General features: G+C 44.2%; 1 protein-coding gene across 1 annotated transcript in view; it reads right to left on the reverse strand.

Moving 5' to 3' along the window:
- Positions 1–828: 828 nt before the first annotated feature.
- The window catches only part of tbxa2r (thromboxane A2 receptor), a 52,296-nt gene continuing 34,128 nt past the window's right edge, over positions 829–18,996 (reverse strand). The window contains exons 2-3 of the mRNA XM_086004677.1: positions 17,376–18,229; positions 829–9,151 (exon numbers count right to left, since the gene is read on the reverse strand). Of these exons, the coding sequence (XP_085860803.1) occupies positions 8,900–9,151; positions 17,376–18,167 (1,044 nt within the window). The 5' untranslated portion in view covers positions 18,168–18,229 and the 3' untranslated portion in view covers positions 829–8,899. The remainder of the gene's footprint in view (positions 9,152–17,375; positions 18,230–18,996) is intronic.

The following is an 18,996-nucleotide window of genomic DNA, read 5'->3' on the forward strand; positions in this document are numbered from 1 at the left end:
AACCCGACTCCAGGGGCTTAGGAAAATCCAGCCCATTGTGTAGATAGAGCTCAGGTTTACTTGGCCTAGGGGCACAATGTGTGGTTGCTGGGATTGGTTTACTGGACCATAAATCATTGCGCCTCCAGCATTTAGATAAGAGTGAGCTAGTGCCTGTTGGCATTGATTATAATGGATTCTAAGCTGTCTATAGTTTTCTCGAAGATTGTTGTCATTTATTTCATCATGAGTTTGCCACCTTAACTGGAATCCATGGCCCCCAAGAGCATAGGCTGCTCCGGGTCCTGCTATTCGGCCATGGTTGCCACCACCTTTTTGGGCACCGTTCATTAGGCCTCCCAATTGTGCAGCTGTGCACCTTATCATTAAGGAATTTCGTGGATTTGGAGTATTTGTTTGATTATCCCACAGGATATTCTGTATCCCCTGGTTCTGGGGATCAACATTAATCGTGCCATGAGTTCTAACAGCTCCTTCGGCATCAAAGCCTTCTATTTCAAGGGATAATTACTAGTCCTAGCCCTTTTCGGGCTACCCCAGATCAGGCGTATTCCCCAGACATTCAACTTCAACTAAAGTTAGAGATAGCCGAATTCTATAAGACGCTTAATTGGGTCTAAAGGTCCAGGCTATCTCTTTCTAAAGGAAAGGAATGACTTGAAGATGTTACCGTCTTCCAGAGAGCACTTTTAATAAGTTTAACTAGACTGTAAACTTCTGGATATTATGAGGGTTCAGAAAACCCCCCCAGAATTCTGCAACTCCTCACAAAATGAATGTACAGAAATTGAGTTCGCGAGTTTGATACAGAAATACTATTTGAGACAATTCTAAAAATATATAGATTTATTTAAGAGCCGACATACAGTTAACAGCTGGTAAGTCAATCATGACTTTAACAGTTCAAAATACAAATAGCTTACATTTCTTATTCTCAGAGATCCTTATTCTCAAATCTTAACTTCGTACATTTTTACATTTCTTATTATTTCTAATTCAGAATATCCACCAAAATCAAATAAGAGTACCTCTTGATCCCCGAGACTCAAAGAGTTAAAAACTTAGCGCCTGCCTCTGAAGTTGAGAATCACTTGCCCCTTCCAGCGACTTCTGACTTTCTATTTGAAAACTCTATTTTTATACTCTTTTTTAGTGGTTTACTCTTTGAAGTTTTCTGCTGATGTAAGCTAATTATCTCTAGTCATCTTCTGTTGAATTCTTTCTAATCTTACTGTCATTTCAGCTGTTAACTTTCAGAATTCTGTCTGCTGTGTAGGTGTTTCAAAAACTTATAAAAAATGGTTATTACAGACTTATCTCTTTGATGTCATTCTTACAAAGGTTTTCAATTCAATTCTTAATATTGGCTTAACTGGTTATAATCAGATGTTGTGTCTCCTAACTGTTTCATTTCCAATACAAAAACCATGTGATTGCTTGGTGTCATCTATTGAAGTCATATTTTCAAAGTCTTCTGTTTTGTACCTTTTACAAATCAAAAACACTTCAACTAGGGTGTTTGCTGCATTTCTTAGCTACTTCAATTGGTTGTATATATAATCATGTTTCGTGTTTCTCATTTGATGTTACTTTTATCAAAGGCACATGTTTTTTTAATGTTCTGTGTTTCTTTCTGTTCGAAGTGTCAGTTTTTAACACTTTACTTGGGCATTGCTATTGTGTTGGTTCGAAACTGCAGACACCTTGGAAGCAAGCCTTTGCTTCTTCAATAGGGCCTTTGTCTCAGTAATAACAATCAATTCCCATTTCAAAAGCTTGTGTGGTGTTTACAACTTTTGTGTTAACACTTCATCTTATCTCAGAAGCCTGTATTGACAGCTTGTGTTGTTGAGGCTTTTTAGATTTTTAAACCCAGTATGTCATGTTTTAATAATATCAGAAATCTGTTCAAAGGATGGTGTATTTTTCTGAAGTATGGCTTTTCCTTTACAGCACCTTATTAACGCTAGTTTGGCCAAGTTAAAATTGGCCCCGCCTGAGAGTAAATGTATTATAACTATAAGATAAAACGAAGGTCTATTTTGGTCTTATGGCATCAATGCTATAAGGAAGTTGCAAATGAAATGCCCAATAGTCCAGCTGCAAGGTTCGGGTAAAATTAAATTTTGGTGGGGGTAGGAAACAGACGGTAGCAGATTGGCCACCTGTTATACACCCTGCCTGATTTTCCTTTCCATTGAAGCCATTTTGGAAATGCAGAACCAAAGAGTTCACAAAATGGTGGGTAAAGGTTAATAGCAGCATGCCCACTCTCTGCCCGGTGATATTAGTTCCCAGCTCCCACCATCACCATTCATCAGGCATCAGGTGGCTAAAATCTTTTGATAATGGGAATTACACAAATGTTAAGATGTTTCTTGTTGGATGACTTTCAGGTTTTATTGGATGGATTGTGATTTTATTCATACAATTGGTTTGAGTAGTTGAGTAATAATGTGATCGCTTCAATGTAATATACATCTGGAAAACAATGTGATTTCTGTAAGATGACTATTAACAGATGTGATCTAAATATTAACTAAAATTAACATTAAATGCTGTTGAAAGCTGAGAGTTGAGCAGGAACCAGCCACATACATAAGAACAATAAGAGCATAAGAAATAGGAGCAGGAGTAGACCATTCAGCCCTTTGAGCTTGCTCTGCCATTCAATAAGATCATGACTGATCATCTTCCTCAAATCCACTTTCCCACCTTTGTTTCCCTTAGTATCCAAAAATCTATCAATCTCTGTCTTGAATATACTCAACAACTGAGCCTCCACAACCCTCTGGGGTAGAGAATTCCAAAGATTCAAAACCCTTTGAGTGAAGAAATTTCTCCTCATCTCAGTCCTAAATAGCTAACCCCTTATTCTGAGACTGTGATCCCTGGTTCTAAACTCGCTAGTCAGAGGAAACATCCTCCTAGCATCTACCCTGTCAAGCCCCTTAAGAATTTTATATGTTTCAATGAGATCGCCTCTCATTCTTCTAAACTCTAAGGAATATAGGCCTAGTCTACTCAATCTCTCCTCATAGGACAATATTCTCATCCCAGGAATCTAGTGAACTTTTGTTGCACTCCCTCTAAGGCAAGTATATCCTTCCTTAGGTAACGAAAACAAACCTGTACACAGTACTCTGGGTGTGGGCTCACCAAAGCCCTACATAATTGCAGTGAGACTTCTTTACTCTTATACTCCAATCCCTTTGTAATAAAGGTTAACATACCATTTGCTTTTCTGCATGTTAACTTTCTGTGCTTTGTGTATAAGGACACCCATGTCCCTCTGAATACCAACAATTTCCAGTCTCGCACCATTTAAAAAATATTCTGCTTTTTTATTTTTCCTACCAAAGTGGATAACTTCACATTTCTCCACGTTATATTCCATCTGCCATGTTCTTGCCCAATCTGTCTATATCCCTTTGCAGCCTCTTTGCATCCTCCTTGCAGCTTACTTTCCCACTTAGCTTTGTATCGTCAGCAAACTTGGATACATTACACTCAGTCCCCCTCATCTAAGTCAGTGATATAGATTGTAAACAGCTGAGACCCAAGCTCTGATCCTTGCGGTACCCCACTACAGGAAACTCGCAATTTACCGGCACCCAAACAACCGGAAATCTCGGTTAACCGGCAAAATTCAGGAGTAGGTTCAGTTAAGTTTTTCTTCATATTAGTGGCCGTTTCTTGATTCTTGGCTGTGTAATCGGAGCAACAGGGACGCTTGGTTTGTGGTCGGACTTCTTGCAGCTGTTGCTAAGCAACAGGGAAGCTTGGATTTGTTGCTGTGTACGAGCTCTCGTACCTTTTAATTATAACTCTCTGTAATCCAGACTTGTTGATAAACCAGCACCACTCCGGTCCCGTCTGTGCCAGATAAAAAAACGTTTCTTGTATTTACAGCCTGCTAACCCGAAAATGACCCGTTTATTCCTACTCTCTGTTTTCTGTCCATTAACCAATCCCCAATCCGTGCTAGTATATTGCCCTCAATCCCACAAGCCCTAATTTTGTGTAACAAACTCTTGTGTGACACCTTATCAAGTGCTTTTTGAAAGTCAAAATACACTACGTCCAATGGTTCCCTTTACCTACCCTGCTAGTTACAACCTCAAAAAACTCTAACAGATTTGTCAAACATGATTTCCCTTTCACAAATCTGTATTGACTCTGCCCAATCAAATTATGATTTTCTACACGCCCTGATACCATGGCCTAGAAATTGGGTATAGCCCCGCTTGAGGCGTTAGAACTGGCGCTGCGCAAAGTTTATATCCAGATGAAACTTATCGCTGCCTGGCGAGATATTGGGTTGCATCGCCCCCAAAGGGGATTGAGGCGCGAACTCAGATGTTGCACGGGGCTCCTAAGGCACAAAAGTTCAGGCGCTACCCAATATTGGCGCGGACGGGCGCAGCGCAGGTGATCTCAATTACCGGAAACCACGAGACTTCCGGGCGCCGGCCGGCTCTTAAAGGGGTGGGTCAGTCAGCCTGAGCTGCTACACTCAACGCCCTGTAGGCCTCAGAATCGGCGCTCGCCCTTCTCTGGCGCAAGAAACTTGGTGAGGATGGAGAAGGTGAGACAGAGAGCAGAGCGCTTCAGCACTGAGGCTCTGGACCAGTTGGTGTCTGCAGTTGAGCGCCGTCGAGATGTTCTGTATCCTGACAATGGCAAGAGGCCGAATCAAAAGGCTTACCGGCGATCTTGGAGGGAGGTTTCTCAGAGGGTCAACTCCAACAGCATGGTGACCAGGACCCCTGTTCAGTGCAGGAAGAAATTCAACGACCTCACTCGGTTTGTTAGGGTGAGTGTTGGTTATGCAAACTTCTGATTCCCTCCATCTGCACCTAACTTCGAGGACCCTGTTGCCATGGCCATCTGTCAGCAAGCACCCATGGCTCTTTCTGGGCACATACATGGACATTTCACTCAAGGCCACATGTAAGGGCCCTTGCACCATGGGGGGCATGAGATGATCTCTCAAGGCATCATGTAAGGGCTCTTGCACCATGGGGGGCATGAGATGATCTCTCAAGGCATCATGTAAGGGCTCTTGCACCATGGGGGGCATGAGATGATCTCTCAAGGCCACATGTAAGGGCCCTTGCACCATGGGGGGCATGAGATGATCTCTCAAGGCATCATGTAAGGGCTCTTGCACCATGGGGGGGCATGAGATGATCTCTCAAGGCATCATGTAAGGGCTCTTGCACCATGGGGGGCATGAGATGATCTCTCAAGGCATCATGTTACAGAACTTCCCCTTCTTTCCCCTGCAGTCCAAGCTGGTGGCGATGCAAAAGGAGCAGCATCGAACCGGTGGCGGACATCCACAAGTGGTCACTCTCACGGATCTCGAGGAGAGAGTGCACCAGATTCTTGGAGGATGTCTGTCTGGTCCTGTTACCACTGCAGCTGCCGACCCCATTCTCGACAGCGAGGGTAAGGCTCTCACCTTTTGCAGCTGTCTCCTTCCACTTGGTCCCCCCGCCAGCATGCTTCCTCAGTGTGCTGCAATCTGCCATGCCTTTCCGCCAACCTGTCCTTTTGCTAAAGCCACTCTTCCACCTCCCTGCTTTCAGATGATGCATCACCAACTGGGGCTTCATGCCCTGAAGCTGCCAGTGCCAGTGCCTCCGGAGGCGAGGATCAGGAGGAAGCCAGACCATCCGTTCCAATCTCAGGGGAGCATACACATGTACAGACTGGGGATAGTAGTTCCCTGGAGGGGAGGTGGGGGGGCTCTGAGGATCAGGCAGTTGCCGGACCAAGCGGCATGCAGCAACGCAAGGGGGGTAGGCAAGTTCGGCCACCGTCTCCCCGGAGGGCAAGGCAGGTAGTGATGACTGCTGCACAGAGTGCAGAGGTGGTGCGTCGCCTGGCTGAAATGAGCACCCAGGCCCGGCTCAGGCACACTGAGCTGATGGCTGCAGTGGGGAGGATGCCTCAGTCAATAGATACACTGGCAAAGAGTGTGTTGGACTTTGGGGCAACAATGGAGAGGACTCTCCAGGGCTTCGGGGCAACAATGGACAGGACTCTCCAGGGCTTCGGGGCAACAATGGAGAGGTCTGTCGAGGGCTTCGGGCCAACAATGGAGAGGACTGTCCAGGGCTTCGGGGCAACAATGGAGAGGTCTGTCGAGGGCTTTGGGCCAACAATGGAGAGGACTGTCCAGGGCTTCGAGGCCGCTATGGAAAGGACTGTTCAGGGCTTCGGACAATCCCTGGAAAGGTCTGTGCAGGGCTTGTCCGAGGCAGTGGAGCGGTCAGCACCGGCCTTGTCCGAAGCAATGGAAAGAACTGTCCAGGGCTTCTCCGAAGCACTGGCACCTGGCTCACAGGTCCTCACTGCTGCCACGCAGTCACTTGCCGGCCTCGTCCACACCCAGATTGAGGCAACGCGAACTCTCACTGCAGCCACCCTATCTGCATCAGCTAGGATCACCCCGGGCCCTTCCAGTCCCATACAAGGCCAGGAATCAGTGGAGCATGCGATTGCGGCGGATGAGCCGAGCCGGTCCCCTCAGAGACCCAGTGTGTCATCCGACAATGGTGCAGATGTCCTCTCTCGGCAGGTGACCATTCCACATGCCAGCGCTGGCACGTCTGCAGTGCAGCTGCCACCACCTGCAGTGCACACTGCTTCCAGCCATGCTCAGATCAAGCATCCTGCGTCCGCACCCTCCAAGCCCAGAGGTCGGCCAGGCCGTCCCTCAGGGGCTTCTGCGCTTCCAGTCAGCAGGCGTCCCCCAGCCTTCACCCTGCCACTGGGGTTCAATTACTTAGGAGCAGCAGGGAGGGAAGGGGCCGAGCGCGAAAGAGAAGTCGTTCTCCATCAAGGGGCCAGCAGTAGAGGGAGGTGCTGAGATGTTTCTTTGGCCAAAATCAAGGAGACCCTCATCTGTTGGAATTGTTGGAAATAGTTTGTTTAGTTTGGCGGCTTTGCCGAAGAGTTAACTGTTATTTTGTTAGTTATGGTTTCTGTTGACATGACGTTGTTTTGCTGTAATGAAAGACTTTTGTGACAATAAAGAGTTTAAATGTGCTATGGTGTAGGTGACTAATTACAGTGATGCTGGCCTTCAGAGGCTTTCAAACATCCAAAGTGCGCAGCAGTTAAGGCACTCATCATTCCGCCAGAGGGGCCTCGATACGAGTCCTCATGAGCCTGTGACGGATGGCCCTTCCACTTTCAGGAGCCCTTCCATCTTCCTCCTCCTCCTCCGCCTGCTTCTCCAGGGTCAGAGGGAAGGTGATGAATTGACGCCTTCGCCTATAAAGGGCAGCTGTAACTTGCCGGATGCAGCAGTGGACTGCAACCTGAGAGATATTCGCGATGTCCCCAATGGCTCACTGAAAGGATCTGTTGCCATAAAAATTGAGGCCAACAGTCAGTTTAGTGGCCACCGACAGAGAGGTCATGCACCATAGACGCGGCTGCAGATCCTCAGCAAGCAGGTGGCACAGCTCAGTAACAACGTCCATCCCGAATCGGAGCCTTCGCACACACTGCTCCTCCGACATGTCAAGGTATGACACCTGCTGCCTAAAGACCCTCGCAGCATGCCCTCGGATTGGCCGACCTCCATTGCCCCTCCTCCTTCTGGCCAATCCCGGCCCTCTCTCCCGCCGTCTCTCTGCCCCTTCATAGTGTTCGGCCATGAGGCCGTCGCCCTCCAAAGCATCTCCCATTCCGATGCCAGTTGGTCAAAAGGCTGTTAGGTCTAGTGCTCCAACTGCTCCGGACAGGTTTGAGAGTCCCAAGTACTCTAATGCTAAATTCCAAAAACTCTGCTCCACAGTAGCTCACCAACTCTCTCCACCAACGATCGCAATGAACAGGCCAAGTGGCTGAAGCTTCTGTACTAGAGCTGTCCCCTTTAAATAGCGCCCCCTGACTCCAAGAAGGGCCTGCTAACACTCCTTCGAACTGTCACTAATAGCGCTAGGCGTAAAGGCTCCGGGCGCCACCCAATATCCGCTCAGGCGCCCCTAAATGGCGTTGCACAATGAAATGACGTCATGATCTGCTTGCGCTCGTGGGCGCGTGCAAACACTTAGCGCAGGCGTTAAATGTATAGTCAATATGGGAGTTGTCGCTATCTTCATTGCGCCCGCCCCAACATTAGGTTACGCCCCAATTCTCGGTCTCTTTAGGCGCTAACCGCTGGCGCAAACAACAGAATTTCTAGGCCCATGTCCTTAATAATAGATTCTAGCATTTTCCTAACTACTGGTGTCAGGCTAACTGGTCTATAGTTCCATGTTTTCTCTCTCCCTCCTTTCTTGAATAGTAGGGTTATGTTTGCACATGTCACGGTTAAGTAAAATTCAAAAAATTCACATCACTAATATTTTGCTTAGTTTCTACGATTCTAATATGTTGCAACAAAAAAAAGTTTTCCCGTGTCCGAAATATCCGATCTGCCATTGTGTAATTTTCTTGCTGAAGGATAGTTCATTAAGTTTCTTTTACACAAATTGTACAGAAATGCCACAAAACCACAAAAATGTCTTGTTTTTAAAAAAAAATAGCACTTTTAAGAATTTCTCACTGGCCACTCGATCTTCAGCTGGGATAATTGGACACATTGCAAGGTTGGTTGACAAATTGCGAAATGATTCAGTTTAGTCCTGTATGTGTGGGAAAGCCAGGGCTGACCACTGCATTTTAAGGAAGTACTTTCATATAAAAAATATAATTTGATATGAAACCTATTTAAAAACCACTCGGCCTGTGCACTTCTGAAAAAAAAGGTCAGGCCACCAAGTCACTTCTGTGCTTTACCCATATTTAGAAGAAGCAAGCTTTAATGTAATATAAAATACATTATTTACAATAAGTACAAATAGTCTAGTTTGATGAATTCAGCTATACTAATACACTATGTGGTAATCACTGATGCTTGTGTGAATCTTCTACTATAGGATGCATTTATAGTGGGAGATAATGATGAGATTGAAGGTCTTGATCGAAGACTTGGGTTGAACTTCCTCAAAACCGATCTTCTAAATAATATATAAACCCAAGGATCCAGGATCTGATTACATGTGGCAATTCGAATGCAAGTAATTAGAGTTTTTGCCACATCTAAGTCATTCGGTGAATTTGTAAAAGCCTTCTGGAGGATAAATACCTGTGGGAATCAACAAACAAGTATTATTTACTTTTGCATTTAAGTTTGCATTGGCTAAATATTTGTTGCATGAGTTTGCCTATATAAAAAGTGACTGCACTTCAAAAGCTCATTATGTAAAGCAACTTTGAGACATGAACGAGGCTATGTAAAAGCTAATGTTATTAATAACATATGCATCCTCCATATGTAATACATGCAGTCAACTGGCTTTGATTTTTTCAAATAACACCAATTTACATAACTGCAAAATTCATATCATTGAATATTTTTTAAATCTCAGATTATTTTATTTCCTTGGCAAGGTGGGCATTGTTACATCAAATAAATGCAACAGACCACATTATGCATCTAGGTAAGAACCCCACCCCCCCTCCTTTGCAATCCCATTTGTCATGACTGGCAAAGTATAGTAAAAGCTTTAGTAGAACTAAGGATAAAGCATTGCACACAACAACAACTTGTAGTTATGTAACGCCTTTAACGTAGTAAAATGTCGCAGGAACAAAATTTGACACCGAGCCATGTAAGGAGATATTGGTTAAAGAGGTAGGTTTTAAGGAGTGTCTTAAAGGAGAAAAGAGAGGTAGCGAGGCGGAGAGGTTTAGGGAGGGAATTCCAGAGCTGAGGGCCTTGGCAGCTGAAGGCACGGCCACTAATGGTGGAGCGATTAAGATCGGGGATGCTCAAGAAGCCAGAATTAGAGGAGCGCAGAGATCTCGGGTTTGTGGGACTGGAGGAGATTACAGAGATAGGGAGGGGCGAGGCCATGGAGGGATTTGAAAACACGGATGAGAATTTTAAAATCTTACAATAAGACTGATTCACACACCGCATTATCACATCTTGCAGAAACGTCTGAAAATGCTTCACAGACAGCAAATTATTTTTGTGCAGGCAAACATGGCAGCCATTTTTTGTGAACAGCAAGATTCAACAAACAGCAATGTGATGAATGGTTGGTGAATCTCGTTTTGGTGGTGTTGATTGGGGAAGACATTTTGGACAGGACAATCATCGCACAATAAACAGAACAGGCAGGTGTGGATTTTTGCCCCACTCCAGAGGTTCATAGAATCATAGAATGGTTACAGCACGGGAGGAGGCCATTCAGCCCGTCGAGCCTATGCCGGCTCTCTGCAAGAGCACCTCAGCTAGTCTCACTCCACTGCCCTTTCCCCGGAGCCCTCCAAATTTTTTTCTTTCAGGTACTTATCCAACTCCCTTTTGAAAGCCATGATTGAGTCTGCCTCCACCACCCTCTCAGGCAGTGCATTCCAGATCCTAACCACTCGCTGCGTAAAAAAGTTTTTCCTCATGTCACCTTTGGTTCTTTTGCCAATCAGCTTAAATCTGTCTCCTCTGGTTCTCGACCCTCTTCTGCCAATGGGAACAGTTTCTCTCTATCTACTCTGTCCAGATTCCTCATGATTTTGAACATCTCTATCAAATCTCCTCTTATCCTCTCTGCTCTAAGGAGAACAACCCCAGCTTATCCAGTCTATCCATGTAACTGAAGTCCCTCATCCCTGAAATTATTCTTGTAAATCTTTTCTGCACCTTCTCTAAGGCCTTCACATCCTTCCTAAAGTGCGGTGCCCAGAATTGGACACAATACTCCAGTTGAGGCCGAAACAGTGTTTTATACAGGTTCATCATAATTTCCACGTTTTTGTACTCTACCTTTATTCATGAAGCCCAGGATCCCGTAAGCTTTTTTAACTTTCTCAACCTGCCCTGCCACCTGCAACGATTTGTGCACATATACCCCCAGGTCTCTCTGTTCATGCACCCCCTTTAAAATTGCACTCTTTAGTTTATATTTCCTCTCCTCATTCTTTCTACCAAAATGTATCACTTCGCACTTTCCTGCATTAAATTTCATCTGCCATGTGTCTGCCCATTCCACCAGTCTATCTATGTTCTCTTGAAGTCTATCACTATCCTTCTCACTGTTTACTATACTTCCAAGTTTTGTGTCATCTGCAAATGTTGAAATTGTGCCCTGTACACCCACATCCAAGTCATTAATATATATCAAGAAAAGCAATGGTCCTAGAACCGACCCCTGGGGAACACCACTGTATACCTTTCTCCAGTTCGAAAAACAACCATTCACCACTACTCTCTGTTTCCTGTCACTTAGCCAAATTCATATCCATGCTGCCACTGTCCCTTTTATTCTATGGGCTTCAAATTTGCTGGCAAACCTATTATGTGGCACTATGTCAAATGCCTTTTGGAAATCCATGTACACCACGTCAACTGCGCTGCCCTCATCAACCCGCACTGTTACCTCATCAAAAAACTCGATCAAGTTGGTTAAACATGATTTACATTTAACAAATCCATGCTGGCTTTCCTTAATTAATCCATACTTGTCCAATTGACTGTTAATTTTGTCCTTGATTATTGTTTCTAAAAGCTTCCCCACTACCGAGGTTAAACTGACTGGCCTGTAGTTGCTGGGTTTATCTTTACACCCTTTTTTGAACAAGGGCGTAACATTTGCAATTCTCCAGATCTCTGGCACCACCCCTGTTTCTAAGGAGAATTGGAAGATTATGACCAGTACCTCCGCAATTTCTTCCTTCCCTTCCCTCAGCGTCCTAGGATGCATCCCATCTGGAACTGGTGACTTATCTACTTTAAGTACAGCCAGCCTTTCTAGTACCTCATCTTTATCAATTCTTATCCAATCCAGTATCTCCTCTACCTTCTCCTTCACTATGTCTATGGCAGCATCTTCTTCCTTGGTGAAGACAGATGCAAAGTACTCTGCCTCCATGCGTAGGTCTCCTTTTTGGTCCCACCCCTCCTCTTTAAGCATATAATCCTGGCTGACACTTCAGTGCATTACTGAGTGAACGCTGTACTGTCGGCAGTGCCGTTTTTCGGATAAAACATTAAACCAAGGCCATGTCTGCCCTCTCTGGTAGATATAAAAGATCCCATGGCACTATTCAAAGAATACCAGGGAGTGCTCCCAGTGTTATGCCAATATTTATCCATCAACCAACAGCACTCAAAAAAAATGTTATCTGGTGACCATCTCATTGCTGTTTATGGGATCTTGCTGTGTGCAAATCGGCTGCCGTGTTTTCCTACATTATAACAGTCACTACGCTTCTAAAGTAATTCATTAGCTGTGAAGTGCTTTGGGGTGTCCTGAGGTTGTGAAAGGCGATATATAAATGCAAGTTCTTTCTTTCTTTAGATGAGGCATTAGTTTAGCTTCTCACCTGAGCTTTCTCACCCTGCTGTTAAGCACAGAGTTCAGTGTCATTATGGTAAATAGTGCAAGCATTTATCAGAAGGCAATGATAGCAAGGGGCAATCATAACACAATCACAATTAATGGCACAAATTAGTCCCCCTTAACTTCTACAATTGTGTTTATAATTGAAGAGTTTTGATAATGTTTCTATATTATCAAGAAACATTGTCAAAAAAAATTTCAACATTACAAACACAAAGTCAACGGTGTTATAAAACTATTTGACACCAGCCTTGTATTCCACTGCTTTCACTCAGTTTCAGAATTGGTTTCTTTCACTTAGTTAAGTGAATCCAATCTGATACCCAGACCAAGCCTACAACTCTCAATAAACGAGGCTAAATGAGGCTAACGGTGATTACATCTGCGACAAGTGTTTGCTGCTAGAGGAACTCAAGTTCCATGTTATGGAGCTTGAGACCGAGCTTCGGACACTGCGACACATCAGGGAGGGGGAGAAGTTCCTGGACTCTATGTTTCAGGAGATGGTCACACCTATGAAGTTAATTACTGCAGATGTAGTCCGTGGTCAGGGACAGGACGGTGTGACTACGAGTGAGGAAGGTACAGGGATCCAGGATGTAGTGTTGAAGGAGACGCAGCCCTTGTTCTTGTCCAGCAGGATCGAGGTTCTTACTCCCTGTGAGGGCGGGAGCGGGGACTGCAGGGAGGATGAGCAACCTGGCCACAGCACCGTGGTACAGGGGGCCATTCAAGTGGAGGGAGTAAAAAGAAATGTTGTAGTGGTAGGGGATAGTATCATTAGGGGGATAGATAGGGTTCTCTGCAGTCAAGAGCGGGAGTCCCGAAGGCTGTGTTGCCTGCCTGGTGCCAGGGTTAAGGACATCTCTTCTGGGCTGGAAAGAAACTTGCAGTGGGAGGGGGAGGATCCAGTTGTCGTGGTCCATGTTGGTACAAACGACGTAGATAGGACAAGGAAGACGGTTCTGTTAAAGGAGTATGAGCAGCTAGGGGTCAAATTAAAAAACAGAACCTCAAGGGTAATAATCTCTGGGTTATTACCTGAGCCACGAGCGAATTTGGCTAGGATAAATAAAATTAAAGAGTTAAATGCGTGGCTCAAAGACTGGTGTGGGAGAAATGGGTTTTGCTTCTTGGGACACTGGCACCAGTACTGGGACAGGAGGGAGCTGTTCTGTTGGGACGGACTCCACTTGGCCAGTGCTGGGACTAGAGTCCTGGCGAATCATATAACTAGGGCTGTAGAGAGGGCTTTAAACTAATTAGTGGGGGGGAGGTTTCTAGAGAGCAAATAATAGAAATGACAACAGAGAAGGTCATAGACTTAGGTAGCAGTGGGGGAATTAAAAAACAGAATGTGTCAGGAAGGGACAGAAGGTATGGAGTAAAAAGTAAAGTACTAAAAAGGGAAAAAACAGGAACTAAGTGTTACAAAACATATTTGAAAGTTCTTTATCTGAATGCACGTAGCATTCGTAACAAAATGAATGAGTTAACGGCACAAATAATGACATATGGGTATGATCTTGTGGCCATTACAGAAACATGGCTGCAGGGTGACCATGACTGGGAATTAAACATACCAGGTTATTTAACAATCAGGAAGGACAGGCAGGAAGGGAGAGGAGGTGGGGTGGCTATGTTAATAAAGGAAGGAATCACTATAATACAGAGAAATGATATTGGGTCAAAGGAGCAGGATAGTGAAACAGTTTGGGTGGAGGTAAGGAATAATAAGGGGAAAAAAACACTAGTGGGTGTAGTCTATAGGCCTCCGAACAGTTGCAACTCTGTTGGACGGAGTATTAATCAGGAAATAGTTGAGGCTTGTAATAAGGGAACAGCTATAATTATGGGGGATTTTAATTATCATATTAACTGGACAAATCAAATTGGGCAGAGCAGCCTTGAGGAAGAGTTCATTGAGTGTATTAGGGATGGGTTTCTTGAGCAGTATGTAACTGAACTGACCAGGGGGCAAGCAACCTTAGATTTGGTCCTGTGTAATGAGACAGGATTAATTAAAAATGTCCTAGTAAAGGATCCCCTTGGAATGAGTGACCATAACATGGTTGAGTTCCATATTCAATTAGAGGGTGAGAAGGTTGGATCTCAAACAAGCGTGCTGAGCTTGAATAAAGGAGACTATGAAGGTATGAGAGCGGAATTAATGAGAGTGGACTGGGAAAATAGATTAAAGGGTAAGACGGTACATGACCAGTGGTGTACATTTAAGGAGTTATTTTACAACTTCCAAAAAAAATATATTCCACTGAGGAAAAAAGGGTGTAAAAGAAAAGATAGCCATCCGTGGCTAAGTAAAGTAATTAAGGATAGTATCCGACTAAAAACAAGGGCATATAAGGTAGCCAAATCTAGTGGGAGGATGGAAGATTGGGAAGTCTTTAAAAGACAGCAAAAAATAACAAAAAGATTGATTAAGAAAGGGAAGATAGATTATGAAAGTAAATTAGCAAAAAATATAAAAACAGACAGTAAAAGTTTCTATAGTTATATAAAAAGAAAAAGGGTGGCTAAAGTAAATGTTGGTCCCTTAGAGGATGAGACCGGGAAATTAATGGTGGGAAACATGGAGATGGCAAAAACACTGAACAATTATTTTGTATCAGTCTTTACAGTAGAGGACACTAAGAATATCCCAACACTGGACAAACAGGGGGCTCTAGGGGGGGAGGAACTAAATACAATTAAAATCACTAAGGAAGTGGTACTTGGTAAAATAATGGGACTCAAGGCGGATAAATCCCCTGGACCTGATGGCTTGCATCCCAGGGTCTTGAGGGAAGTAGCGGTAGGGATTGTGGATGCATTGGTAATAATTTTCCAAAACTCACTGGACTCAGCAAAGGTCCCAGCAGATTGGAAAACTGCTAATGTAACACCCTTATTTAAAAAGGGTAGTAGGCAGAAGGCTGGAAACTATAGACCTGTTAGCCTAACATCTGTGGTTGGTAAAATGTTAGAGTCCATTATTAAGGAGACAGTAACGGGACATTTGGATAAACATAATTTAATAGGGCAAACTCAGCATGGTTTCATGAAGGGGAAGTCATGTTTAACAAATTTGCTTGAGTTTTTTGAGGAAGTAACATACAGGGTGGATAAAGGGGAACCAGTGGACGTAGTGTATTTAGACTTCCAAAAGGCATTTGACAAGGTGCCACACAAAAGATTATCGCTCAAGATAAAAAATCACGGGATTGGGGGTAATATTCTGGCGTGGGTGGAGGATTGGCTCTCTAACAGAAAGCAGAGAGTTGGGATAAATGGTTCGTTCTCAGATTGGCAACCAGTAACTAGTGGTGTTCCGCAGGGGTCAGTGCTGGGTCCCCAACTCTTTACAATCTATATTAACGATTTGGAGGAGGGGACCGAGTGTAACATATCAAAGTTTGCAGATGATACAAAGATGGGAGGGAAAGTAGTGAGTGAGGAGGACATAAAAAACCTTCAAAGGGACATAGATAGGCTAAGTAAGTGGGCAGAGATTTGGCAGATGGAATACAATACTGGAAAGTGTGAGGTTATGCACTTTGGCAGGAAAAATCATAGAGCAAGTTATTATCTTAATGGCAAGAAACTGGAAAGTACTGTAGTACAAAGGGATCTGGGGGTCCTGGTGCACGAAACTCAAAAAGTTAGTATGCAGGTGCAGCAAGTGATTAAGAAGGCCAATGGAATGTTGGCTTTTATTGCTAGGGGGTTGGAATATAAAAACAGGGAGGTATTGCTGCAGTTGTACAAGGTATTGGTGAGGCCGCACCTGGAATACTGCATACAGTTTTGGTGTCCATACTTAAGAAAAGACATACTTGCTCTCGAGTCAGTACAAAGAAGGTTCACTCGGTTAATCCCGGGGATGAGGGGGTGGTCATATGAGGAGAGGTTGAGTAGATTGGGACTCTACTCATTGGAGTTCAGAAGAATGAGAGGCGATCTTATTGAAACATATAAGATTGTGAAGGGGCTTGATCGGGTGGATGCGGTGAGGATGTTCCCAATGATGGGTGAAACTAGAACTAGGGGGCATAATCTTAAAATAAGGGGCTGCTCATTCAAAACTGAGATGAGGAGAAACTTCTTCACTCAGAGGGTGGTAGGTTTGTGGAATTTGCTGCCCCAGAAAGCTGTGGAAGCTACATCATTAAATAAATTTAAAACAGAAATAGATAGTTTCCTAGAAGTAAAGGGAATAAAGGGTTACGGGGAGCGGGCAGGAAATTGGACATGAGTCTGGGTTCGGAATGGTCATGGCCCTGTGGGTAGTGGAGCGGGCCCAGGGGCCGTGTAGCCTTGTTCTGCTCCTACTGTGTTCTAATTCTGTTAGATTTCAGGAGATGGTTTTATTCCTGTTCCTGGCTGGGGTGGAGATCGCCTTTACAGAAGGTAAGTACTGTAGAAAATATAGGGACAGAGTGATCTCCTGGAAGAATTTCGATCGCCTAGATGGGTCGGAGAGGAATTTCCCAGATTTTTTTCTCCCAAATTGGCCATTGGGTCTTTATCTGGTTTTTCGCCTCTCCCGGGAGATCACATGGGTTCGGGTGGATGCAGAGTGATAGAAGATTTGAGGTTAGGATCAGATCAGCCATGATCTTATTGAATGGTGGAGCAGGCTCGAGGGGCCGATTGGCCTACTCCTGCTCCTATTTCTTATGTTCTTATGTTCTTATGTTCTTAAACCCACATTTTAAAGTCTGATGGAAAGAAAGAGCAGGGGAAGGCCAATACCTTGTGACCACTTGGACGTCATTCTTTAAAGAGCTACACAATGAGGTTAGCAGTTAATCTGAGTAGCTGAAACATGTGCTCAATAACATTTACCTACACCTCACTATATAGGCGCCTGCTATTATTAACTTGTAAATGGTATTGGAAAGGTCAATTAGCAATTTATCCAATAATTAAAGTGTTAAACCAGAGTCAGAATTGACTGGTACTTACCAACAATGGAGCCCAGCAGACTGTTGCAATAACCATTATACCCAACAGTTGTACCATCATTTCTACTTCATGGTCTCTGCTCCTTTGAACACTTAATCGTTTAAAGCACACTTTGAACAGCGTAACCACACTGATTGTATTCAGGAAAACAGACATTGCAAGAGATAACAATCCCACACTAGAAAACAATAATGAAAATGCAACATCGCTTGTGCTGTTTGTCATGTTAAAGAAACACCAGGAATTAGGCCACTGGTGTGTATAATGTCCGAGTCCACAAATAGGCAACATTCCAATACAAAAAGAAAACAGCCAAACAAGAAAGACGGTACCCCAAGCACATCGTTTTGAGGAAGTGGTAGTACGCAGGAATGGCTTGTTTATTCCTAAAAACCGCTCCACTGCCATGGTAGCCCCCAGCAGCAGAGGGCTGAGTCCAAAGAACACCATTGAATATCCCAAAAATTCACAAAGGTGGCACTGAGGATCGACTTCTGCCCAGCTGAAAGCTGTATGATGATAAGTAAGAACGATAGATGCAGTTGTAGCAAGGCCTAAAAAATCTGTCACCACCAAGCCACATAGGAAAATCAAGAAGGAAGATCTTGACCTGCTTTTTGCTTTTCTGTAAGCATTTATTAGCACAACAAATGCAACCAGATTAGAGATAAGTCCAACAGCTGAAAATATGGTTGAGAACCAAGGCGAGGCATGTGTACTGCTTTTAGAACTGATGTTTTGACTCAGCATCGTAAAATTGCACATAGGTGGTTCCACAGTGGCTTCACTCATGGTGTTGAAGACTGGGTTTATTTTTTCTGAGCTGTGCACTAGACGATTTACTTTCAGGACTCCTACAAGAAAAGAGAGTTAATTTAGCATACGTAAATATAGGTGCTTCTGCTGCTAAACTGGAATAGCAATTCTAACAAATCTCCATCTTGGTAAAACGCCTCACTCCGAATTAAGTCCGAGCTACATTTAGTTTGGACCAGGATACAGAGCTACCAACATCAGAGATATGTTAATAGTAACATTTTATTGTCAGTAAGAATGGAAAACATTTTAAATATATGGAATGGTATTAAGAGTGACACTGTTATAGGCTACTCAAGAGTTTGTGCCAGAACTGTGATAGGATGGGTTCAGCCTGCTAATTCTGAGCATAACATCCTCTTTGCATTTGGTATTATCTTTGTTCCAGCTCAGATGGTCCATATTTTCCTAATTACAGCACAGCTTACGTTATTCATAGCTTAGGCCATGATTTCCCCTACCTTGGCGGGTCTGGTGCGGCTGGCGTGGTGGCGGGTTGCGACTCCGCTGCTGGCTCCAGCCCGCTGTCCAAAGCGATTTTACGCTGATTGGGCTTGTGAAGCCCGCCTAGCATGTTTCCCGGCCAATTGAAAGAAGCGGGTCTGATGACGTCACTTGATGACGCGTCATTAGCCGGTTTCCTTAAAGGGATCATGTCCAAATTGATTTTGACATTTGTGCTGTCAGTGTTCTACAGCACTGAGGTGCTGCAAACACTGACAAGCACTGCACAGAGGTGCGTGGCTGCACCCAGGCTTTTCCATGACTCCTTCCATATGCTTATGGAGTCACAGCACGCAGGGAG

This window comes from Somniosus microcephalus, chromosome 13, assembly GCF_052327205.1.
Source record: "Somniosus microcephalus isolate GS21.2 chromosome 13, FLI_Smic_1.0, whole genome shotgun sequence".
NCBI lineage: Eukaryota > Metazoa > Chordata > Chondrichthyes > Squaliformes > Somniosidae > Somniosus > Somniosus microcephalus.